Source organism: Pygocentrus nattereri, chromosome 3 (assembly GCF_015220715.1).
Source record: "Pygocentrus nattereri isolate fPygNat1 chromosome 3, fPygNat1.pri, whole genome shotgun sequence".
NCBI classification, from domain to species: domain Eukaryota; kingdom Metazoa; phylum Chordata; class Actinopteri; order Characiformes; family Serrasalmidae; genus Pygocentrus; species Pygocentrus nattereri.
The window spans coordinates 16,664,549-16,690,369 of NC_051213.1; the positions used below are offsets into that span (position 1 = coordinate 16,664,549).

Here is a 25,821-nt window from a genome sequence, read left to right on the forward strand (position 1 = left end):
CAATATTATATATATTTCCCCATCCACAGCTCCTGTGTTTTTATTATTTGTTTTTCTGTTGGGTCATAAATGATCTCTGACACTCATTTGTGTGTGAATATACTCCAGATCCATCCTTCCTATTAGTAAATGCTTTTGAGGACCTTGGATATACCTTAAATTTAACTTGTAATGCACTAAAGGCTTCAAACACTGCTCTTTTGGAATACAGTTAGAAAACAACATTTCAGCTGTACAGCTGTAATTGTAGCCAGCTAAATAGCTAAAACCTGGCCACCACCTAATAGGATCACTAGGGCTGAAAGATTCATCATTTTGATATTGAAATTGCAATTTGAAAGAGCACAATTTTCATACTGGAAGAGCTACAGTTTTGTTTATACCCTACATTATTAACACACACACACACATTTTCTAAGTCGCTTCTCCCTCAGTGTGACGGGGTGGGGGTGGGGGGGTGGGGGTAGGGGGCATAATTGTCTTAAATTTTACGTGGAGATATTTAACCAAATAACACAGAGCACGTGAACCATCACTAGTGGATGAATTAGACCAATCAGTAATAGTAAGTGAACAACTATATACTGTATACAGCACGACCACAACAAACTGGCAGCATTTAAGCCTAAAGCCTGAGAAAGTGGATAGCCATAAATACATACATATATACATACATATATCAGTAAATAAGGCATACACCTTAATTCATTTTAAAATAATTTAAATCACAATCATAATATAAACTAAAACTTAATTATTAATCTATCTGCTTATTTTGGCCTACTTGTGGTTTGTGTATATTTGACAAGAGATGCTGCATTGAAATTAGGACTTTTAATGAGTGACTTTGTAAACATTTCGAATAAAAATGAAGAGTTCAAAAATAATGCTAATAATTTAAAATCAAGAATATCATTCTGTGTGTGTGTGTGTGTGTGTGTGTGCGTGTGCGTGTGCCAGTCACTGTGTCAGTCAGTAAGTCACGCATACACACTTAGTTCTTCTTCTGTGGTGTATGGAGGACTCTGGCACGCCCACCTGAGCCGTTCCTGCTGACCACAGGCACATGATTATCGGTGTTTACCTGCAGCGGCTCGCTGCCACGACGCACCATGGACGCTCCTACACAGTCCCTCATATTCTGACCTTCACAGATTTTATGAGTTACTCTTGTAAGCGTCGAAGAAGCCCGGAACCCTTTTACTGGACCTAGTGTGAAGCTGCGTCGAGCCAAGGAAGAAGTTACCGTTAGCACTGCTCTGTGCTGCTGTGGACCGAAGACTGTGCTCCCCCAGCAAGCTAACAGGAGGGCTGCGAAGGTAACTCAGCCTTAGCAGAGGAAGGGAGGCAGTTTTACTGCAAGAATGTGCGTCGCTGTTGTCACGAGGCAAATGTTGAAAGCTGGCCGTCGAATTAGCTTAGCTAGTTAGTTAACTAAGCTAGCGGAGCCCAGTTCAGTGTAGGAGGCTGAAGTTGGCTTCCTATTCGCCAGCTTGTGTGAATTTTCCCGTTCCACCTTAAGAAGGGCAGCAGTTACACTGTTAAGCTGGCGAATAGGAAGCTGATCTCCGCTTCGTGTTCAGTGCTGCTCTCAAGTTCATGTCGACTGACAGGGAAGTCAGCTGTTGGCTCTCTGGATAGAAAACGCCTGTGTGTTGTTCTCATGTAGTTTAGCTAGTTTAGCACAGCCATTTTGCGTTGTGTTCAGCCAAATATGCTCTTTAACGTGAGAAATGTAGCGAGCATTTAGCAGGTTAATTAGGTTAGCTAGCGTTAGTTACTGCCAGACAGTAGGTCAGTTAAATGTACCCCTGGCAGCCCTCCTAAAGCTCTGTAACTTAGTTACACTAAGCAGCCCTCATTACTGCTTTCGTGTTCATTTTAATATGGTTGGGTGGTATTACGAAAATAAGACTTCACCATTCTTAACGCTAAAGACGTATTCTATACGATATACGCTGTCTCGTTTTTTTCGAGCAGGGTAGCTTGGGCTGTATGTACCAGCCAAGCAGTGGTGCCTCCTTTTAAAAATGCTTTGAAAAATTAAACTGTTCTTCGTATTTGTGGTACACGCAGTTGTTCAGGTTTCTTAACCAACTGAGGATACCCGTCATATACTCAGAAAAACGCGTATTGTGATATAGTTTATCACAACAAAGGCAATGTCCTCATATCACCAATTCCTGCTTTGTTACACTCTCTCTATTTTTTTCCAGCTCTTTTATTGTGAATCACACATGCACTCCTGAATTACATCCACTTCCTTGTCATGGGGGTCATCGAGGAGACCGATGTGGAGCGTGAGTACCATTCTCATCCACAGCCAGCTTCACCATGTTACACCTTCTCATCTGTTTTGGGGTGTCTCTGATTAATATAAAGCCTGTGGATCTGGCCTGCTAAACCATGTTGATCTTTATTAGAAAATGCCCTCACTCTTTAAATTAGCCCTAAAAGCCATAGCTTGAGTGAATAGCTGGAATTATGAAAAATTCTTTTTCTCCCCCCTAAATGTTTTCCTGGAAATGGGCTGTGTTAAATCCCATTTCAACTGGATTAGTTTTTCCAAGGGAGGCAAATGTAATTTCAGTGACTACCAACAAGATCCAAGATTTTAATTCCATTTGAATGTGCAGTATTTGTAGTCTTAACAGGTCTAATAAGTAATAATTCTGGAGTGATTTAGCTTCAGTAATTGACTGATTTAGGATTGTAGTCCTGTTTAACTTGACCTCAAGAGAATGCCTTCAAATAAAATGAATCCAGCTTGAATCTTGCTTTTGATTCAACCATACTGGGGGATACCATGTAATCTGCATCCAAACTATAAGTATGTCCATATTTCTATGAAGATTTTCCATCATTGACTTGTCTGGTAGTAGTGTCTCAAACGTCAGAGATTAAAATGTCGAGCATTATTCACGTTCTTGGTGTCTGACATGAAAAATGACATATCAGGAAAGCTGAATCTTTGCTTGTCCTTAGTAGTTATGGGAATAGGCCACAGTTCCTTGAGCCCTGTTTTAGGATTGGGCATTTTTAATCTTGCAGTGAAATATATTAATGCTTCCAATCATCTTTTGTCTCTGAGTAGTACTGCAGACCTCAAAGGTTTCAGTATAACCAGATTAATTGACTGTACTGCAGGTCTGGGAGCCTTGACTACTACAAGACAATACATGAAGGGCCAGTTTCCCAACCATGGATTTAGTGCAGCCTTGGACCAAATTGCTCAAGCAGCAGTATGGCAGTAGTGATTTCACCATGAAAGCCCTATCTCGTTTAGGCTTATGCATAATCTGAATCTGGGAATCCAGCCCACAGGGTTCAAGATAGAAGCAGTTTTTTGCTAGCAACTAACATTATGCTTTTCCTCACCTTGCCAAACAAATTACCAGTTCCTGTCCCTGTGAGTAATTTATTTTTTCGAAAGAATCTCCACAAATAAAAATGCAGCAACTGCTACTGAAGTAACACGCGGACTGGAATTAATTGTTAGTTGTCTTGTAACGGCAGTGTAATGAATAGTAACTATGTGTGTATGTTAGAAAGATTCAGAGCACTTTTGCAAAAAAAAATCTTACTTCGTAGTTTAGGTCCAAGCTTTGTTTTTCTTACAGTTCTCTCAGTTATACTGTTAATCCAACTATTCTGATTGATCCACATTTTTCCCTTTCCAAGAATTTTCATAACTGTAAATGGAGCAGTAATTAGTGTTTTCTGCATTTTGTTTGTAAGGTGTAATACTACAGCTCATCACTGACTGGATGATGGTCACATGCATTGTTGCCATGAAACTTAAGCAGGAACTAACATACCGTTAAAATTCGGATCTTTCTTGCATTGCACAGCAGACCCATTTCTTCATGGCATCTTGTGACATTCTAGACACACTGCTGCTTGGTAACACCATTTTTATAAATTAAAATTTCTCAGCTTTTTAATGGAAGCTGTTAAATGCCTTTTTTCTATATTAAGCAGGAGTGTTGAGATTGCGTTAAAAAGGACATAGTAGGAAACCTTCCTATGCTTGCATATGTGCTGTAGAGGTGGTCAAGTTTTATAAATCTGTTTAGTGTTTTACCATTGAGCTTTATAATTAAGACATATGGTTCGTAACTGACAAATCTCACAATTTAGCTGTTATTTTAATGTTCTTTGTGTTTTCATTGTTGTGTTTATCTAACCAGAGGTGACCTTGGCCCTGCTGGATGCTGCCAATGACAAAGATGCAGGTGTACAGGAGCAGGTTCGGAAATCCATCCTGACGTTAGGCAACCAACAGCCAGATAAAGTCCTCTCCATATGTCAGGACTACCTGGTTAAACACTCCAAGGTCAGATAACTTTATTGACTTTGTGATGAAAAGCAGAGCAGCTTATTGTAAACGTTGTTATTCGTTGAGAACGACTAACTGACATCTCACTTTTATATTTAAATTTGATTGTTTTTAATCTTTTGGTTGTAAGAGAGTCTTAATAGGAATGATGGTGGGAGTTATGGCTATGTTGGAAAAACAGTGTGGTTCTGTGCATGCTCCAGTTTTACTTGCTGCTTCTTGCCATAATATCCTACTGTTCTACTACCGGAAAAAATTACTCAGATGTAGTCACTAACGTGGGAGGTTAACATGAGATTATGTAAAATTTTTACTTTATGTTTGATTATTGTTATCTTACTTGCGCTATGACACCATCACCTCCTTCAGTTAGTCCTGTGCAAATTCTTCAAAGACATTCTTTTTTTTTCCCTTTTTGTAAAAATGTGTCATCAGGTGAGCAAATATGACAAAAGAGCTTCCACAGCTATGGTACTTATGCAGATTTATTTCCCATTGCTGTAGCTTTCCCTACAGCTATGGGTGCTTAATGTCCCTATTAAAAAGCCTGACTGTTCAGCAGTGCTGAAACTGTTTTCTGAAACAGTCAAAGGAGAAAACATATTGGTGTTCATCCCAATTCTCAAGGAAACCCAGTCCGTCTAAGATTCATTTCTGTTCCAGCTTCCAACACAGTTGATCCAGGTAATCATCACTGTCTGATAGCCCTTGATTGGCTCCTGGCTCAGAAGCAGTTATCAGTGAAATACAATAAAAATGTGTACTGGATGAGAACTTTTCAGAATACTGAGAATACCCAGCAGCCCAACCTTCAGCCTTTTAATGTTACAAGTCAGTCAGTTCCTTCCTGTGCTAATGTGACTCAGCATGTGGTCCTCCTGACAGTGTGACTGATATTTTGCATCACATTAAGCAATATTCCATGTCCAGTTGCATTGCAAAAATTGGTGTCACATGGTGTGGCACATGAATGTGCATCTGCTATTCAGATCATATGGCTAGTCCTCTCCTCTTGCACTGAGACAACTGTTTACAGTTTCCTGAAGAAACCTGTAGAATTCGACATATACTGAATAAGGAAGTCTAGAGAGTTAGGCTTATGTAATAAGGACAAATTGAGTTTATGTTGAAGTTTGCTGTGATATGCAACTTACATTATGGCTCTTTGTGGGTCAGTTTCTGTGACTTTAAAATAGCTTTAATTTCTGCAGAGCTGCCTGTTAAATGCTTAACATGGATCTCTGTCTTGTGTAGCTGGTAACAGGGCACAGAGTGGTGGTTCTGCAGACCATAGAGCTGGTGGTAAAAAGCAAGATAGATGACATCAGTTACATCAAAATAAAGAGCATCATATCACTAGCTTCAGATGAGATGACCAGGTCTAAGGTAATAATTCATTATTTTAAAAAAATTGTTGAATAAAGTAATCCTGTTTTTCTTAACGGTTAAATGTTTTTAGTATTTATTTATTTGACACCTTTACTTTATTTCTGTCTACAGGAAGTTGCTGCTGATTGGCAACAAGCAGCCAGTAATATTTTGGTTGCTGTAGGAAACAAATACATCAATGACATCATGGAGGAGATCCTCAGCAAGTTCCAGCCAGGGGTTCTACCTCACTTCTTTGTGGTCCAAACATTAGCCAGTCTTTCAGACTCCAATGGTAAATGTTTTGCCTATTCTCTGTCTCTTGTCTGTTTGACACAGAATATAACTTACTACATCTCCTTTGCAGTTATTGTTTGGCAGTTTGTGTATTTTATCAGCCTCAAATGTTTAATAAATATCTTTTTACCTTTAGCATGTCAATTCGTTAGTGAAGCCTTTGTTTCTGTTCCTCTTTCAAACACATGAGCATCATACTATATTATGTTAGACTTGTTTGCCAATTTTATTTCCTCTTTCTGTTATGTCATGTATTGCAAGTTTCCACTTTGTAAAGGCACATCAACTGATTCCTTGAATGTCTTGTTTGTTCTTGCAGTCTATGGCATGGTACCGTTCCTCAGTGCAATCTTGGGTACCATGTTGCCAATGTTGAGCATGGCTAAGCAGGACAATATGAAGTGGGTCTTCTCCTCTGGTAAGCTTACAGCTAGTGCAGGACAGGTTCATCTTAAAGCCTTTACTTGGGAAGATGGATATTTAGTTGAATGTTCCTGCAGTTATATGGTTGATCAGATCTTTTGTCCACAATGGAGGATTTAATAAAAGAAACTCACTTTTGTGTGCTTTCAGCTCTTTTCCGCTTTAGTGAGAGCATTTTAGAGTACCTGGCCAACTTGGACAAAGCCCCAGACCCCACTGTGCGCAAGGACACATTCTCCAGCGAAGTCTTCGCTGCCTATGACATGCTTTTCAACAGCTGGCTACAGACCAGAGAACCCAAGGTACACTGAATGAGACGAAGCAGGGAACCAATTAGAAATAACTCAGTTTGCAGGTCAAAGAGAGCTTGTTGTTTGAAAAGAAGTCACAACGCTGTGCTGTCTGGGCTTTTTTCTTCTGTCTGACAGAAGAAAGTAAGACTGTCAATTAAATTTGGTTTGGCAGTGGAAGAGGATTTGACTCTTTAATGACAGCAGCAGCCAAAATATAAAGTCTGCATGGTTAGAATGACCAACTTTTAGTAACCGAAGAAGACATAATTCAGGAGGATGTAAAGCTTTTTATATTTCATCAAGCATATCAGTTTTTAATTTGTGTATTATATGCTTGTAGACATTTGCTCTACAAGTATATAATACTTGCTTGTAGAGCCAAATAAAGGATTACACTGTCCTTCAGTTCTGTCGCTCAAAACGAATTGTGTATTATTTATGTGTATTTACTCTTAAGGCAGTTGAATATGAAAATTCAGAACCAGAAGTATTTGGTTTGAACTAAAGTGGGTAGTCTTGAGTCCAAAACATCTATTTGGAAAAATATGTTGTAAGTACACTCAAGAAATTATCATGAAAATTTGCTCAGTTGGAGATTTATGAATGGAAAACTGGGACATTTCAAAGAGTGTAACAAATCACAATCAGTTATGGGAATCCTATACTTTTAGGTGAAATGTGGATGACTTACTTGTATAACACTGAAAGTTAAAATGTGTTTTTGGCCTAATTTACCCAATAATTTGTTTTGTCTGACACTCGGTTTTTACTTCATGGGGTGGAGGATGTTTAAGCATGCATGATCACCTTTTCTCATTTGGTCTATGACGTTTGTGTTTTTAACAAACAAAACAAAAACACAAGCACATTTCACCAAATTTTACTAGTGAGAGCTGCATCAGCGCATGAAAAACTGTCGTGGACAATATTAGAAACAAAATGCTTGTTTTTGTTTTATGAGAGTATTTCATATATTGTGCTGCACTTCATCCAGTTAAACAGGACTAATTATACTCTTTTTGTAATCAAACATGAGGTTGGTCAGAGTTTCCACTACATGCTCAGATCAGCTTATTGCTATATAATTCATTACAGTGACGATAATTATTGTCATATTGCCCAGCCCTAGCCAGAGTACAGTATACTGTACTTGCAAATCTATGGTGACTTCATACATTCTGTGCACACTCTCACTATGTCTCGGCCAGTGGTTCTTAATATCAGTGATCCACTCCACTGCACATTTTCATGTTTTCCTTTAATTATGTGCTCTTCTGTAACACCCCAAAACACTCTCATGAAGAGCTTGGAAATTAGCGGGTAAGTTGAATCAAGTGTGTTCGATTTAGAAAGACACTAAAAGATGCAGGACATGGACTGGGATTGGAAACTACTGGGCCAGACATTTGGAAATTCACAATGCTGGACTCAAAGAGAGTATTCTCCACAATCTGGGAGACCAGAGAGCTCCAGAGCACACAGCAATTTTAAAAGCTATGAGCAGTTGGTGGAGGTTTAACTCTTTATTCACTCTATTGGTCCCTTAAGTAAAAAATAATTAAATGTATAATCTCTCCATAATAATGTTGTGCAGTAATGGATCACATCGACCATTTGAGGATTTTTTTAGAGCACTCTGGAGCACTTCAGTGAGAGCTGTTCATTTCAGAGGCCTGCCAGTGAAAATCTATGAACTCCATGAACTATGTGCTTTGAGTGGCTGAAGCTCTTTGTTCTTTAGTTCATTGGTTTGGTATGATGATTAACTTTGTGTTTCTGTGTGCATGTGTATACTGCAGTTGCGTCTGACTGTAGCAGAGGCTCTGGGGTCAATGAGCCACCTGATGGCTCATGATAAACTGGAGGAACAACTTCCCAAACTCATCCCCACAATCCTCAGCCTGTACAAGAAAAACCCTGAACACTACATAATCAGCAAGGTGCTTGTCTACAGGATGGCCTCATTTACTAAAACCACAGTTGCTCTGAGATTTTTAAAAACTCTTTATTTACTGCCTTCACAGTTTTTACATTTGTTTTTTCAGTTTTATATATTTAAGAAAGTTTAAGAAACTATGAAGGCAGATCTATTAAAATATTTCAGAAGCTGACCTTAATCAATAACGCGACTGTGTTCACATTTGACTTGTGCCCATAATTGATGATAATGAGCATTACTTAAATAACTGCTGGTATAAAACAAATATTACTGATATTACTGTCTTTCTTTTTTTGTTTTTTCTTTTCGCTTATTTAGCAATTTCTTTAGTGCAGTCACTCTTATCTACGGTTAGTTCAAAATTGTGTAGAATAGAAAAGATTGCACTTAATTACAGGTTTTATAAACAGAACATCACCAGCTCATTAACTACACACATATATACGTTGAACACCCCGTGAAAAGATTATAATGTAGATTTTCAGTCTGGCAAATCTGAAATAAAACAAGGAAACTGCAGTATTACAGTAAAATGGACAAACTGTGCCACCACACCAGATTGGCAAGATTTTGGTTTTCAGAATATAGCAGAACTATCAGCGTTCTCCAGGGAAGAATGGGGAAAAGTTTAAGAGAAGATGATTAGCTAACTAGAAAAAGTATTTTTCAGCTGTAATAACTGTCAGAGCTAAGTTTTAACTTCATACATGCCACAATAACTGTTAATACAATCACCTTTTCTGTTTCTAACTTAATCAAATATAAAATATTTGCATAACTACTTACCGAAAAGTGTTTTTTAAATAGGTTGCTGCAGGGATTGTGTGTGCTCCTTCAGATTTTAAAACCAACAAAATATGTAATTTGGCCAGAAGTGCCCAATCATTTGTACACAGCTGTCATAATTTACAAATTTTTGAGTAATATTAGAAGGTAGATCAGTTCATAATTATATCTTAATAATATTACCATCAGGGAAAATGCAAGCTATACAGCATGGCTCCTTAATATTTAAATGTCCCCCTTTTTTAACTGTATTGATATTATTGGTCATAATACTTCTGTGGACAGTAATAGTTTGTCTAAATTGATCTCATTTTTCAAGCTTAGTTCACATACACTTACTGGCTTCTTTATTAGACTGCCTTGTTAGTACATATTTGTAGCTGTGCTGCATCTTTAGGCTGAATTTATAATAGTCATCCTGTAGTCCTTTAACAGAAAAGGCCACTGTTGGCTGTATATTACTGGTTGGTGGTCTTCTCAATCCTGCAGTCACACAGAGGTGTTTAAAAATACCAACAAAGTCGCTGGGCCTGGTACACTATTATCTCTGTAACACATACTGATCTTCCACTACCATGTTGATGTCAGTGCATGACATTGTTCCACCACTCAGTCAGCGGTGGCCCTGTGGTGGTCTCTTTCTCTTGATTGATGGAGTAGAGGAGGTCTAATATATTATGCAGCAGTAGATGAGCTACAGTCAGTAACTGCATATCTATGAAGTCTATATGACATCTATTTGGCAGGTGTAACTGATGAAATGGCCAGTGAGTGTGCATTTAAAGTACTTAATAAACAGGAAACTTGTTTGTATATATACGTTTATGTATGTGTTTATATGGTACAGAGCCTTTGCCAGGTGCTGGATGCTTCTGTGAATATGGGCAGCAGAGTGCTTGAGACTCAGATGGACAGCCTTCTCTCCACTCTGCACCAACAGGTAAAGCAACCTTCTTTTTTTCTTTCAAATATTCTTCTCTTTCTTCTTTCACTATTTCCCCCTCTCTCTTGTATGTACAATATACAGACAGGCTGAGGTAAATTATAACTCTCTTTTGCAAGTTGTTCTCTCTACTACGTCACTGCCGTAGAACATGCTTTTAACTGGTTTTCCTTGTTTAACTAAACTCTCACAGTCATGGCGCACATGTATAGACCTGCCAGATCTCTCTATTGTGTAGTATTTAAGATCTGATCCTGCTACTGTCTGTAAATACATGCGCAAAGACTTACTGAGTCTAAATGATGAGGTAATTTATTCTCTCAGTTTGGTAGGCAAATATTTGCCAATTATGTTTCTGTCACACATTTTCTAGGTGCAAACTGAGCAGTTTATTTTGCCCTTTACTGATTAAGAATGGATGTTCCACCAAATGTTCAGCAATAGTAGTGAAACTGAAGCTATTTTGTCCTCCATTTTTTGTTTCTTTGCAGCAGATATTCATCTTGTTTTTTATCCTGATATGCTCTTACAGGTTTGTTCACCTGTGGACTTCAACAATCCTCCAACTGTGAAAAATCACAACGAAGTACTTCGATGCTTCACCATCCTTGGTACATGTTTTTTGTTTGTTTTTAACTTTCTAAGAATATACTGAAATGCATACACTACTGTTTAAAAGTTTGGAATCTCTTGCCATACTAACATGCTATTTTATATGCAATAATAATTTACACATTTTGGATTTAAGCACTATAAAACTTGAAATTTTGAATAATTTATAATGCTCAAATCCAAAATGTTTAAATTATTATTGCATATAAAATAGCAAAACATTTTTTTTTCTCAAATTTTCAAAAGAAGAATGACTAATTCTGGATATTCATTTTATTATAACTTCGTCCTTTCTGATATACAAATTTTCTTGTTTACAGTCTTCTTCAGCTCTCTTTATCATTGTAATGTCTTTGTTTTTAATTAACAGTTTTCTAATGTCCTACTGATTGTTGGAAACCTGTGAAGACTAGCAGATCATATTCATTTCTTACACTTTGCTGCAACCAGATTGGTTTTATTTTATTGAAAACGGTAGTAATGCAGTGAAGTGAAAAATTATGTCAAACACTTCTGTTTAATCTTTTCCTTTTTTTTCCCTTCCACATATATAAAAGTAGCACTTTTGACCATTTTAGGATGAAATGCCAGAATTTCTGTGCATCTGTAGAAAATACTGTGGAGTGGCTATTCCAAACTTTTGAAAAGTAGTATGTGAATATATTTTGGATTTAAATTTTTGTTTACAAATAATTTGATTTTCAAAACTGCCTAGAGCAAATCAGTGTGTCCTGTTTTTCACCTTATAAATCAATTTTCTGTTTTTAAGGGGACTGTGATCGTAGGCTAGAACGTAAATGGCTAGAATCACGAGAGTTCTGTGTGTGGTTGTAGGCAGGTGACTTAGTCTAATGCTTTGGTTGGGGGGGGGGTTAAGTTAATGTTGAGTTAAGCTTCAGATGCCATCACTGAAATTACTTTTCACAATTTGGAGTTTCCTTCAGCATTTAAAGAGGTGACATTTTTCACAGTGACCTATTCCAAACATACTTTGTGAGCTGGTCAATAACAACATACACAGTTGTGATACAGTCTTGTTGCAGTTTTTTTTTTTTTTTAAGTTGTCCTTATGATTCTTGAATGAATGCCCTATTTGCAGGAGTGAATGTCATCTGAAAGCAGGTGAACACCTACAGTTCTCCATGACCTTTCACAATTAATGCAGAAGTCAAAATCATGATTTTGATTAATGTGCCGTTAATTTCGTAGACCTATTAAACAGCTTGAGCCTGTTTCTCAGCTGACCTTTAAGCCTGTTGTGTGAAGAATTGTCGCTGACTGTAATTTAGTCCAGGGGAGCACTTAAAATAGGAAACTGTCTATATGCATTGCTGTCTTGTGCGTTGTGAAACACAGCACAGTATTAAAGTCTTGGACCATAATTCACATGAACGTGATATTTTATGTTTGTCTGTTTTTGACGCAGCCAACACTTTCCCAGACCGGCTGATGGTGTTTGTCCTGCAGAGGCTGGAAAACAGTAATGAGAGAAACAGAATGGGCTCCTTAGCTGTGCTCAGACACCTCATTAACTCTACAAGTAAGACTCACACTCCACACTAAACAACACACTTAAGAGAGCAATAGCCTTTCTTTAAGGGACCATATAATAGCAAAACAAAATATACATTTAACTCCCCTGTCCAAATATGGAAACTGAACTTAAAAACTGCATTTTACATTCACTGTTCATTGTAATATCACAAAAACCACACATTTACATATATCTGCCTACTCAGCCAACAGCAGACGAAAGTTATAGTGACCGTTTTAACAGACTGATTTTTGACTGAGACACAATACAGGGCAGCCAATCAGAGCAGAGATCGTTTAGATATATGTCAGTCTTAAAGGCACAGTAACAAAATCAGGCTGTTTAAAAGGGATAAAGAGAGGCTGGAGGATGGTGATGTAAAAGTAATTAGGAGTCAGTTTTTGTACATAAAAACACACAAACGCCGTAAGTGGATTTTAAGAGGAAAAATTGGAGGATGTGACCCTGAATCAGCCAGCCACTAATGTCTGTTATCATAACAGATGGTTTGAAATCTTCTGAACAATAACAAATATTTTAAATTTTCCTTAACTAGCTTCCATAATGGAAACCAAAAAGCTTCTGATCCTTGCCAGCATAAGACAGCCTCTAGCAGACCACAGCAATAAGGTGAGCATTCATGGAAGTGTATGCCTACATTTGAAGAGATTTCTTTTTAGATCTCACAAAAATATGAATTTATTTTTTCCAAATATTAATTTAACTCCTTTTTTATATAAAGCACATAGACATCTTGGAGTTTCACTTGTGCTGTTTGTGCAGGTGAAGAAGAGGGTTGTACAGGTGATCAGTGCAATGGCTCATCATGGCTATCTGGAGCTGGAGGGTGGAGACCTGCTTGTGCGCTTCATCATTCAACATTGTGCTCTGCCTGACACTTACCACGTACGTGTCTCTCTTCCAGGGCTGTCTGCCATCCTTGTGAACTTTGTTATTCTGTATTTATCACTTGTAGGCTGGTAGCTCCAAAAATAATAGGACTGAGGAGTGCAAATTTGTTGAAAGCAGGTACTTGAGGTAACTAGAAAATTAATGAGGCATCCTGCACATCTGTAAAAATCATGTGCCATTATGGTGGGTGGTCTTTTCCATAATGACGTTGATTCCTATCCACAGGGCATGGACAGTTACTGAATGATTTGTTGAACATGAATGTAATTTAAACCATATGGCATCGGCCCACTGGAAAGCAATTTTTAGCCTACCTGAAGAATATATGGAAGAATTCAAAGCTGTTTCTAGGAGTTTTCCAGCATCAACAAAACATCAAGTGTTGGATTTTTTTAGCATAAGAATGAGGTTGTCAAGAATGGTGTCCCAGTGCCCTTCTTTTTGAATTTATGGTATGTGAAATTCCACCATTTATTGTATCAACAATCGTGGCAGAAAATTCCTGTTGCCACTCCAAATTCTACCATGAATCTTCTGTATTGTCTTCTGGTGCATCTGTTCATAGGTGTAGCTTAGTTTGATAAAATTTGATACGTTGCCAGCGAAGTCTAACATGATGTCTTATTTGATCAGTGAAATGTTTATGTAACAGACCACTCACTTGTGTTTTTATGCTATACAATTCTATATCACATATGTCAGTGATTTTGGAGTTATTATTGACAGTAGGTTAACATCATTATTTATATGTAATTGCGCAACGTAACATTTGTTTTACATTTTGCATTGACGGACTCAATTGAGGTCTTCATTTTTTGTCATGTTTTTCTGGCTCTTTTTTTTTTTTTTTTTTTTAAGACTAAAATTAGCTGAATATCAAAGTGTTAATTAATTGAATTCAGAGCATTAGACAAAAGGGAAATACTAGTCTCTGCAGAGCTGTAGCTTGGAATGAGCCTAGTTTGACAGGCGTAATCTGAAGGATGTTCTTTTCTTTTATCAAAACACTTCAATTTCTTCTCTTTTACATTATGTGTAAACAGAAATCTAACCTCTCCTTCTAGCAAATAGCAAAATATAAAATTACAAAAGCACCATTCACTGTTACACAAACAGAAAAAGGAATACTAACAGCTACTTACATCAGAACCTCAAGCACATTTTATTGCACTGAAAGGTGAGAAACAGTCGACATTAGCTCAACAGCTTTTACTATAATGGCTACAAAAACAAATATACAGTTTACGAGAGCTAATAATATTTTTAGTTATTTTTGTTTAGTTATTAAATATGTTTAAGACAGTAGCCATTACTGCTTCATGGTGTGAAAGCAATCATAGTGTTTGATGTGGTTTTACAGGAGTAGTTCTTGGGTTGTGCATGTATGTTTTATAAATGACCACTTATTTGAATGGTCGAGTTACTTATCCTCCATGTGGGAGATCAGTGATCAGTCCCAGGGCGTAGAAACGGTCATTAGGCTTCAAATGGTTTATGCCTGCAATGTAATGATGTAATGTAATCTCTCCGGCCCTGTGTATATGAGGCAGTTTGGTCTGTTTTGTCTTCGCTACTCTTAACGATGTGTTTATTGCAGAAACCCATATTACAGTAATGGTAAAAATACTTATTGTCCAGTCCTGAATGAGGAATTAAAATTTGAATGAAAATGGTCAACTTTAAGGCAAGCATTTTTCATCAGGTTTTTTTTTTATCAGTTCTCACTGTGACTGAAAGGTCAACGTAGACCTCATTGGTGAACCTACTTTAGAAGTAAACTGTGCTAAACTGTTTGATATTGTTGATTTAGGTTTGTGTCAATGATGTGTACCCACTGTCTGACTGTATTTACAGCGTGGACAACGTCCCTCAGACCCGGAGGAGGTGACCAATGAGGCACTGAGGAGCATGTGTGATAACACGCTTCACCTCTTCACCACAACTGTGGGCCGCCTGACTGACGTGAGAGCACGCACATGCATGCATACACTCACGTAGCCAGCCGTTTAATGACTTGTGTTCTGAACTTTTTTTCCCCTTGATGTCCACAGCTGTAATTCATATGTATATGACTGTTTTCAACATCTGTCTATATCTTAGAATTAATCAGGCCATTTTTGCTACTGTGCCTCTAAGCCTGATAGATGGTAAATCATGGATGGTAATGGATGGGGCTAAATTACTATATGCTAAAGTTATATCATGTATAGAGAAACAAAAACAGGTTTGCTAATACAAAATTGTCTTATATAGACTAGAGAGTAATTGGTTTTGAAATTTTGTCAGTGTTCATATATTATTTTAAAGACTTTCACAAAAATAAAACAGGAAAAAATGATAATTGTATAATTTGAGTATTAAATACATTTTATATACTTTTTAAACACAAAAACAATCATGGTTGGATGCAGTAAATATCCCAGTTTTGCATTCTTGTGTGTAGTAGTGGGACTAACAAGTATTTTCAGATGTAAATCAGAAAACTGTCTCTGTTGATGTGGAAGACTTTGTTTACATGACACTGCGAGAGAGGGGCCTAAAGCACGTTTAGCAGTAAATCATCTATTCAGCCAATGTCACCAGCACAATTCCCTAACAGCAGTTTGTGTGTTTGGTCTGGAAAAGATTAGCTCTTTCTTGTGTGGCTCCCAACATTAACAGTGTGCTGATGACAGGGTTCTGTTGTCACACTTTCACTCAAAGAGTTTACAAGGTGGAGATGATTTGTTGTCAGTTACTAACTAAAGAGGGACATCAGAAAATAGCTGGATTATTTTAATAATTTTTGTTTTTAAAATGGACAGCTACAATGTTTTAGTATGTGTGATCTGTGTTGTAAATGCCTTACCAATACAAAAATGCTGTTACCAATAAAAAATAAAAACAATAGTAATTTCTAATGTTATACAAATAAGTAATTTGTGGCTGTTAGGAGTTTGTTTAAGGGATGGAACAAAAGCCAGAAATCATTACAGTTGGAGGCCACCCTTTCTTTGTTTAATTTCCAATCAAAATGGTTAACTTCAATTTATTCATTTTTCAGCATCAGGGGAATAAAACAGAAAACATTGTTAACAGAAAACTACACGAAAGCATCCACAACTAAATGTGTGTGTGTGTGTGTGTGTGTGTGTAATCATCTATATATATATATATATATATATATGTGTGTGTGTGTGTGTGTGTGTGTGTGTGTGTGTGTGTGTGTGCGTGTTTTCATACCTCCAAAGTTCAGTCTTAGAAGTTGGTTGTTGTTTATCGTATAGGTGCTGTGGCCAATGCTGCTGTGCTATCTAACCCCAGCTCAATACTCCAATGCCACTGCTCCACTCTGCAAGAGCCTCATCCTGCTGGCCAATAAGAAGCGAGCAGCCCAAGAGTCCAATTTCATCATTGACTTCACCGCACCAGGTGAATGTGTGCACACACAGGAGAAAACATACACACTGCCTGCTTCATACACACACACACACACACACTGGCACACAAGTGCACTCATGATGTCATCGATGAGCACAGCTCCAGACATTTTTAAATGTAGAGGGCTTTTCCACTGGCTAAGCCATCCCGCACCGGTTCACGAGGCCAGTGCGTAAACATACTCTGTCTCTTCAACAGCTCACAATGCTGGCCAGCCTCTTTTTTTGCCTGCTTTTTTCCACTGCCTTTTGGAAGCAGAATTTTACTTACAGACATTTTGCTTTCGTTAACAGCCGTTTGCTTGGCCAATACTGTCTGGTTCTAATTAGTCAAATGAAAAGCCATATTTATCATGTGAATAAAGCACTGGGGTCCTGGAGGGGATGATAATTGTTTCTCGCAGCAGCAATGATTAAGCTCAGCTCTTAGTGGGACAAATAACATCCCGTCTCGCTAATCATTTACTCGTTAATTGTAATTTCTTTGGATTGGGTGCCTGTGTTAAATGTCTTACCCTGGTCTGCTCTCTTTTCACTTTTCCTCTGTTTTTCATCCCCTTTTGTTTCTTTCACTTTTTCCTATATCTTCTCTCTAGGTTCCAATCTTCCCTCGCAGTATATACTAATGACGAGGCTTTTGGTAAGTGAGTTTTTGTCAGAAGTTTGAGATCAGTCATTTCAGGGATCCAGATAATCCAGATAAAGCAGATAATTGAATATCTGGTTTAGATTAACATTAATTGACAGTGCTTATTATTCTCTTTTCTCTATTTTCATTTGAATATAAATGTTGTCTTACCTTGTCCATAAAATGCTAAATACAGTGTATTGCATCTGAATGACCGTAAATTGTGCTAAGGTATAGTTATACAGTATTACTCTGCTCATGAGTGTTTTTTTTTTTATTCTATATGTAGACATTAGACATTATCTTGAAAATTTCTAAAATGAAAGTATGAATGGAAATAATTAACCTTCCTGAAATGAAGGCTTCTATACTGTCCCAGGTGAATGCTGCCTTTCCGTTCCGGTGTCGAGGTCATGGTACTCCGTCTCTGAGTCTACTGCATGCTATCAGTCCTAACATCCACCCCAAAGCTGAAGAACTATGGGACACAGAAATCCCCAAACTTCTTAGCCATCTGGAAGGTCAGTGGGTTAGCCACATCAGCTCCCATGAGAGACTTGAAGTCAACTTAATTAAATAGTATTTTTTTTTTATCACTGTTAAGAGTAGAACAGGATATTACAGGTAGTTTAATGTGCCTTTTTTACCCTGTTGGTTTCATTTTTCTTTTCATGGTCCAAATATTTGTGTCTAAAAACAGAATCCACATTGGAAACTCTGGATAAAAAAAAGTGGGAAAACAGCCTCCTTCAGGTAAGTAGTTGAAGGCTTTTATGTCCATAAATAACAATATCAGCTTGCCAGCCTGTTCTCCTGCTGAAGTATCTATCTGTGGTATATTATGACAACCCTTTTGCTGTTTTATTTTGGTGAAGTTCCTATCCAAAACTCTGGTAACCATTGATGATGGCCAGTGGAGCTGTCAGTTGGTGGTCGAGGCAACCTGTTACCTTTCTACCTACAGCAACTCTCTGGAGGAAAAGGTCAGTATCGATAAAGCAAGTCTCCTCCGTTTTTGGTGTGCAGCTTTGCCTCACTTTTGCACTAGTATTTATCTATGTTTCTGGTGGTGTAATTCAAATTATCCTGCATTTGGTGGAAGGAACGGACTTTGGCATAAAGTAATGCTAGAGAAAAGACCTATGTGTAATTTTTGGAGTTTTTCAGTTGCTTTTGGCAAGTCTCTTGGCTCATTCTAAAGTGGTCCCTACAACACATTGGGTTCTCCCTCTTTCTAGAGCTTCCTGTATAAGTGCATTGGTGTGACTCTGCAGCAGTGCACCAATAAGGAGCTGGTGAGAAAACAACTTCAAGAGATCCTGATCAGCGCCCGCCATAACGACGCCACTGAGAGAGCGGTACAGCAAAGAAAACACATTACACACACTGCTATCACCGCCATTGTTTGCTTTGACCTCCTTTATCTGTCAGCATCTCTCTGGCCCCTCATTCACCGTTTTAGAGTCCAGAAACTGTATTCGTCTCAGCTGTGGCTTCATCTGCTCACGTGTTTGAGGTGACCTCGATGTAGTTTCCTGTTTGACTGGCCAATTAAAAGCACAGGCTCTCCTTTGTGCATTTCATTCCTTAGGAGTTGCTCAGTGAGATGTGGTCTTGTGACAAGAATGCATTTTAGGCTGTATGTTTATTTTCAGAGGTCATGCCTCAAAGGTTCAAAGCTGTAATTTCTGGCTTTCAGTCAACATTAAACTTTATCACTGAGAGATTTGATTAGAGGTTGTTGGGCCGACAGTTTCTAATTGCAGAGTGGTGCATGCTGATGATTACACTGATCCACTGTTTGGAAATCCAAAGCTTAAAGATCCATTTAAAAGCCACTAATAGGTAATAATGAGAGTAATTAGGAATGATTGGTTTCACAGGGAGTAGCGATGGGTATTGGGCTGTGTGCCAGCAGTCATCTGGATGGCACTCTGGCCAAGCTGGACGAGTTTGGGAAATCTGATGCCTTCAAGAAAGCCTCGGGGATCTTTAGTCTGCTCAAAGTAGGTTCTGCTTGCTTCCTTGGTGAGGAAAAAACTAATACCTTTCAAATTCCAGTTCAAAGACCTACAAAAGACACACAAACGTATATTCATGTGTGACATTATTTGATAACGTGAATCAATGAATAGCATTAATGTAATCTCAAATAGGGAAAGTTAACTGTATTGTTGTCTGATTTTAAGTCACATGTATAGGGTTTTGTTTCTGTTTGCTTATATATGTTGTTCCTGTTACTGCCAATTTTCTGTTGAATTCATGCTTCATCAAACAGGATAAGAACGATGTGGATGTGGAGAAGATGAAGAGCACTTTAATTTTGTGTTACGGATATGTGGCATTGCACGCTCCTGAAGAACAGCTTCTTGCTCGACTTGACAATGACATACTGCGCAACATCAGCAAACACTTCAACACCAAGGTAAAAAGATCAAGCTACAATTCTGCTTCTGGTGTACTGAGAAGATGAGAGAGAAGGAACCTAGATGCATATTCATATACCGTCTCAGAGTTGGACTGGGGTCAGATGCTTATCTCTGTTATATAGAAATAATATGTCTTGCCTGAGACACTTTATACGTGCAGACCCTTATCCTGAATCAACACTTTAACAGGCAAATTAATTGAAAGTATAAGCTTGAGGTTTTGTCAAATGTGCCTCAGTATAATGTTTCACTGTCTGTTAATCATTAACAATATCTCAAAATATTCCATTTAAAAACTTCCATTTTATGTCAGTAAGGCAGTTTTTATGATTTGAACAATCTTTTTTCCATTTTTTTGTTTAAAAAGTCCATGAGTGAGGTGTACAGTGGTTTTAACCAGAGAGTTGTAATACTTTCCTAAATGGAGCAGAAAAAAATCTGTGGTTTAGCATTGTACTTAAAATCCAGTGCCTGCTGGAGAGGCAGCCATGCTTAGCTTGGCACTTACCCTGAATGACCTCATGTCAGTGGGATCCTGATTGAGCTAGAACCCTCTGAAAGCCCTGATCAGAAATTCTGCAAAGCTCACCCTTTTTAAAGAGCAGAAAAGGAATTGGTACAATTCACTCCTGAAGATGATTCTGAGGTTTATAGTAGGTGTTTAGACTACTGTTTACTCCAGTGAAGAGTTAAATACTTTTCAGTCAAAACATGCATAACATAACTCAACATAGCTCAGCTACGCCATCTTTATTACTGCACTTCAGCTGATACTTGTTTTAAAGGTAGTCTTTTTTTTTTTTTTTTTTTTTTACTATGGCTGCGTTCACATTCCAAGCCTCATTGCTCAATTCTGATGTTTAGCCAGTCTTTCTAAATTAATAGTGCATATTTATGTGACTCGTAATTGTCATCAATGTGACAGATATATGCCCTGAAATCCATAAAGTTGGATTTGTGCCACTGTAGCCTGATAATTGTTAACATAGCTGATGTAGTTGTTCTGTATATTGTATAGAGATTATGTGGGGCGTAAAATTGATCTAACTCCTGACCAAAATTGTTTGTTACGCAAGTTTTTCAAATATTCATGTAATATGAGTTAATGATTAATTTAGGGATTACTGGGAAATGTGAAGGTATCGGTTGTTTCATTGGCTGCCGCTTCTGTGTATTCAGTTCAGATGTGGATGGGAATGTATTTTTTCTTAGCCATTTCTACATCCTTGTTAACCGCATATAACTGATGTGTCTCAGCAGCCGCGCTAAATACAACATTATAGTTCCTTCTCTGGATTGAAGCTTTGCAAACACATGCATTTCTTTGTTAGTATACCACATAGATGACATTGCAGAAGTATACTAAGTATACTATGGCATACTTATAGGCAGATATAATGTATATTTACGCCTTTTATTTTACATACATTTTATCCGTTTTAGCTATGTTTGTAGTAAGCTCCACAGTTTCTTGTGTGCCTTCATCTGTATGCTCAGAAAATTCAATTTCATACTATTTAGGAGGAAATTTCAGCAGGATATATTATGTTTCAGATTATAAAATAGTGTGTGTGCATATATATATATTTGATAAGCATTAAACTGATCATTAAACTCCATTACTTTTATGTTGCACAGGTTCTGGGAATTAAAGTAGAGACCAAGGTACCATGAGGAGCCTCTTTCTTTGTCTTATAAACCTTACACTAAAACCTTTTCTTCTTTGCTCTCAAGGTCTCGAATGAAACTTCCAAGGGCTATGGCTTGCTGAACTTCTCCAAAAAGAGACAGAAAAATAAAATAAACACTTCAATTGTCTCTATATTTTAGTGTGGTCCAATCTCATCAAACGAGAGAAAGTTTAAACATTACAATCACCAAGACATTCACCATGTTTGTTTATAAAAGCTCAGATACTAAGTACAAAATCATCTGAAGATCGAATTTCTTTTTTTCTAAAGCCCTTTAGAAAAAAAAGTGCTTCTGTTGTTTAGAGAAGTTCAGAAAGTTTAAAAAGGAACACCTGTCTACTAACGCAAAGTCTTCTTTTACTAAAACATCACTCTGGTGGTTCTATGAATGTGGCTTTCTGGCCAGGTTTAATTTCTTATGGTTTGATTCAACAAATCTGCTTCAATCAAACAGCCTACTTTATCTTCTCATTTACAGTTTTAAGGTTGCACTTTTTTCAGCTTTTGTCTATGGTTAATCACATCACTATTTGCAAGTTCAAGTTGAACTGAACAGCTTAAATTATCTTTATAATGAGCAGGCTATATGGTAAGAGGATTTGCTACGCTGCTCACAAGCTTGCGGGGTCAGTTTAAGGTTATTCTTTGTTGAAGTCCTAAGGGATCTTCCATAGATTTTTTTTTTTGCCAAAATAATTTGTCATAATTCAATGGTTGAGATATGAACAGCATCATACAAAGTGGTTTAATGTGAAATGAAGCATTGTAGAGAAACTTAGCCGCTCAGGTTTCTTACTGTGGTGGTGATTGATCCCAGGGGTCAAGACGTCTACAATGGAAATAGTCATTGTATTTACTGTTCAAAACTGGCTTTACACCTACATGTGTCTTCAGAGATTTTATATGTAATCTAGATAATGGTAAAATAGAGGTACATCTGAAAACAAGGTTACTCTTTTTCTTGGGACTGTTTTGCTTTTTTAGACCAGAACCTTATGTCAGATCTATGGCAAAATAATGTCATAGGCATTTGTATCTATTTTTTTTAATAACTTCCTTTGAGGTGGCTTTTAGGGCCATAGAATTCTTCAGACATCTCGTTCCTGTCACTCACTACCACTATAATCAATTCCTACTTTGTACTTTTGTCTAGAATGGAGCATTTCATGTCGAACCTCTCTGAATAACTTTGTTTATATTTCAACCATTTAATTCTTCAGAAATTTTGAAAAATCTCAGCAAAAAAAGCTCAGTGTACCTTACTTTGAAATAGGAGTTGACTAAAATACAGCTTTGTATCATACCAGCCACAGGATATTTTATAAAGACAAAATTCTCAATAACTTGAGCCAGTAGAAGAGGGTTGTCCAACAGGAATGCCCGTTATCTCTCCTTCTATTCAGTAAGCATGATTGTCTGGTTAACTTGGAGCTACTGATTTGTGAAGCACCCCTTGATCAGCTCTTGATTAAATACTAATTTTGAATCATCGTGTGGAATCTGGCTTAGAGGGTGTGGAGTGAAGTGATTGGCCTTTGATTTTTTGACAGTGAACACTTTACACTCTAAGGCTTTGAGTATTTTTGTGTGTTTGTTTAAAATGTTTGCAGGACCTGACAATGAAGCTGAGTCTAATTCAAAGTGTTGGACTAATTGCTAAGGCCATTAACACCTGTGTTCGCAAACAAGGCTACATGTTCAGCCGCAAGCAGGAGCTCATGGGAGTAATGATGGTATGCATCACTGACTGTATGAAACAGTTGAAAATCCATTAATTTACATGAATCATACTATAATTCTACTTTTCCATTTGAATTTGTGAATCTTACTTTAGAAAAGTGTTCCATTGAATTTCTAAAAACAGAAAGTATGATTGCATAATGCTGTGGAAATGTGAGTCATTAACTCTAAAATGTTAAAGATTAAGTCATTGCTATGTTTCCTTTGTGACAGGATTTCATTAAGGCAGAGCCGGCTGATGCTCTGCGCACTCCTGTGCGCCAGCTTGTTATGAGCACTAGTGCCAACCTCATGTATCCTTTCATGGCAGCAAAGCTTGAGTTACACTACTCATTTGGCGCTTTGTTTAAGCCTGCCCATAATTTTGAGCTACAGTGAGAAATAAACAATAGTTGATTTCAATATGTATACATATTGACATAAATATATCATAAATGTACATAAATATGTATATTAATGTTGTAGCTCTTCAGGCTGCAACATCAATTAACCAGTGTAATATTTTAATGTGCTAGTTCATTAGATGAGGTGTGTGTGAAAAAGTTTTCCACAAGAAGTAGATGACATTTGTTTATGTGAAAACTATGTTTGCCAGCTCATTTGCATTTTAAGCTATTTAACTAGCTTTATCTAGTTAGCTAGCTAATATACACTATATTCCCAAAAGTATTCACTCGTCTGCCTTCACACGCATATCAACTTGAGTGACGTCCCATTCTTAATCCATAGGGTTTAATATGATGTCAGGAAGGCTTTCCACAAGGGTTAAGAGGGAATTTTTGACCATTCTTCCAGATTCAAGAGTATTGTTGTCATATGCACAGCAGAACAAGCAGTTACACTGTACAATGAAATTCTTACTTTGCTGTTCCTCCATTCACCAAATATAATCTCAAGAGAATAAAAAAAAATAAGAATAACTCTAAAAACAGTAGTAAAAAGTAAAATGTACAGTATGGGAAAAGTTGAAATAAAATTAAAGTTACATGTGCATATGTGCAAATATGTAGAGCAGCTGTTCATAAAGTGCATCAAGTAATAGATGTAAACAGTAAACAGTGTTCTGTGCAAGTAATAGATGTAAACAGTAAACAATATTGTTCTGTGCAGGTAATAGATGTAAAGAGTATTGTTCTAACAGCAGCGGTACAGTGTAGGTAAGGTGCAGTTATTGAGTGCAAGGTTAAACCAGTTCAGATTGGAAGGGGGGATGAGGTAGTAAGTGAGGTATTCACCAGCCTGATGGCCTGTGAATAGAAGCTGTTGCAGTCTTGTAGTCCTGGACTTCACACTTCTGTAACGTCTGCCTGAAGGTAGGCGTGTGAAGAGTCTGTCCTGGGGGTGTGTACTGTCCCTGATGATGTTGTGGGCCCTCCTGATGACCCTGGCATAATACATGTCCAGTAGTTAGGGGAAGGCTGCTCCTGAGATGGACTGTGCAGTTTTGATCACACGCTGGAGAGCCTTTCTGTCCTGAGCAGTGCAGTTTTTATACCAGACCGTGATGGAGCTGGTAAGAACACTCTCAGTCATACTCCTGTAGAAGGTGCTGAGAATTTTGGCAATTTCCTCAGTCTTCTCAGAAAGTACAGTCACTTCTGGGACATCCTGATGACGAGGTGTGTGTTGTGAGACCAGGTGAGATCCTCACTGATGTGGATGCCGAGGAATTTGAAGGTTTTCACCCTTTCCACCTCAGTCTTACAGGGGTGTGTGCAGCTCCCGCTTCCTCCTTGGATCAACAATCTTTTCCTTGGTCTTGAGGAAGATGCACATATGTGAGGTTAGACACTGATGGTGGATGAGAAGGCCTGGCTCGCAGTCTCTGCTCTAATTCATCCCAAAGGCGTTCTGTCGGGTTAAGGTCAGGACTCTGTGCAAACCCAGACTCGTCAATTGGATTGCTAGCCGGAGAAGGGTTATTTGTCACTCCAGAGAACATGTCTCCTCTGCTCTAGAGTCCAGTGGTGGCGTGTTACACCACTGCATTCTACGCTTTGCATTGCGCTTGGTGATGTAAGGCTTGGATGCAGCTGCTTGGCCATGGAACCCCATTCCATGAAGCTCTATGCTGTTCTTGAGCTAATCTGAAGGACACATGAAGTTTGGAGGTCTGTAGCGAGTGACTCTGCAGAAAGTTGGCAATCTCTGCACACTATGTGCCTCAGCATCCGCTGACCATGCTCTATCATATTTTGTGGCCTACCACTTTGTGGCTGAGTTGCTGTCATTCCCAGTCACTTCTATTTTGTTATAGTACCACTGACAGTTGACTCTGGAATATTTAGTAGCGAGGAAATTTCATGACTGGACTTGTTGCACAGGTGGCATCCTATCACGGTACTATGCTAGAATTCACTGAGCTCCTGAAAGCAACCCATTCTTTCACAAATGTTTGTAGAAGCAGTCTGCAGGCCTAGGTGCTTGGTTTTATACACCTGTGGCCATGAAAGTGATTGGAACACCTG

General features: G+C 37.9%; 1 protein-coding gene across 4 annotated transcripts in view; it reads left to right on the plus strand.

Annotated features, from left to right (window-relative positions):
• The first annotated feature begins 1,026 nt into the window (after positions 1 to 1,026).
• mroh1 (maestro heat-like repeat family member 1) overlaps positions 1,027 to 25,821 on the plus strand; it is a 79,949-nt gene continuing 55,154 nt past the window's right edge. Inside the window, exons 1-25 of one of the 4 annotated variants that reach the window (XM_037536743.1) lie at positions 1,027 to 1,319; positions 2,217 to 2,300; positions 4,191 to 4,336; positions 5,594 to 5,725; positions 5,840 to 6,002; positions 6,324 to 6,422; positions 6,578 to 6,729; positions 8,520 to 8,660; positions 10,293 to 10,385; positions 10,921 to 10,999; positions 12,427 to 12,540; positions 13,091 to 13,164; positions 13,318 to 13,440; positions 15,301 to 15,408; positions 16,713 to 16,857; positions 17,462 to 17,505; positions 17,873 to 18,014; positions 18,194 to 18,246; positions 18,369 to 18,476; positions 18,732 to 18,851; positions 19,377 to 19,499; positions 19,772 to 19,918; positions 21,561 to 21,587; positions 23,224 to 23,346; positions 23,567 to 23,646. In XM_037536743.1, coding sequence (XP_037392640.1) covers positions 2,270 to 2,300; positions 4,191 to 4,336; positions 5,594 to 5,725; positions 5,840 to 6,002; positions 6,324 to 6,422; positions 6,578 to 6,729; positions 8,520 to 8,660; positions 10,293 to 10,385; positions 10,921 to 10,999; positions 12,427 to 12,540; positions 13,091 to 13,164; positions 13,318 to 13,440; positions 15,301 to 15,408; positions 16,713 to 16,857; positions 17,462 to 17,505; positions 17,873 to 18,014; positions 18,194 to 18,246; positions 18,369 to 18,476; positions 18,732 to 18,851; positions 19,377 to 19,499; positions 19,772 to 19,918; positions 21,561 to 21,587; positions 23,224 to 23,346; positions 23,567 to 23,646 — 2,567 coding nt within the window. In that variant the 5' untranslated portion in view covers positions 1,027 to 1,319; positions 2,217 to 2,269. Of the gene's footprint in view, positions 1,320 to 2,216; positions 2,301 to 3,859; positions 3,904 to 4,190; positions 4,337 to 5,593; positions 5,726 to 5,839; positions 6,003 to 6,323; positions 6,423 to 6,577; positions 6,730 to 8,519; positions 8,661 to 10,292; positions 10,386 to 10,920; positions 11,000 to 12,426; positions 12,541 to 13,090; positions 13,165 to 13,317; positions 13,441 to 15,300; positions 15,409 to 16,712; positions 16,858 to 17,461; positions 17,506 to 17,872; positions 18,015 to 18,193; positions 18,247 to 18,368; positions 18,477 to 18,731; positions 18,852 to 19,376; positions 19,500 to 19,771; positions 19,919 to 21,560; positions 21,588 to 23,223; positions 23,347 to 23,566; positions 23,647 to 25,821 lie in introns of those variants that run through there. The other 3 variants (XM_017713159.2, XM_017713158.2, XM_017713160.2) reach the window with 3 other exon arrangements.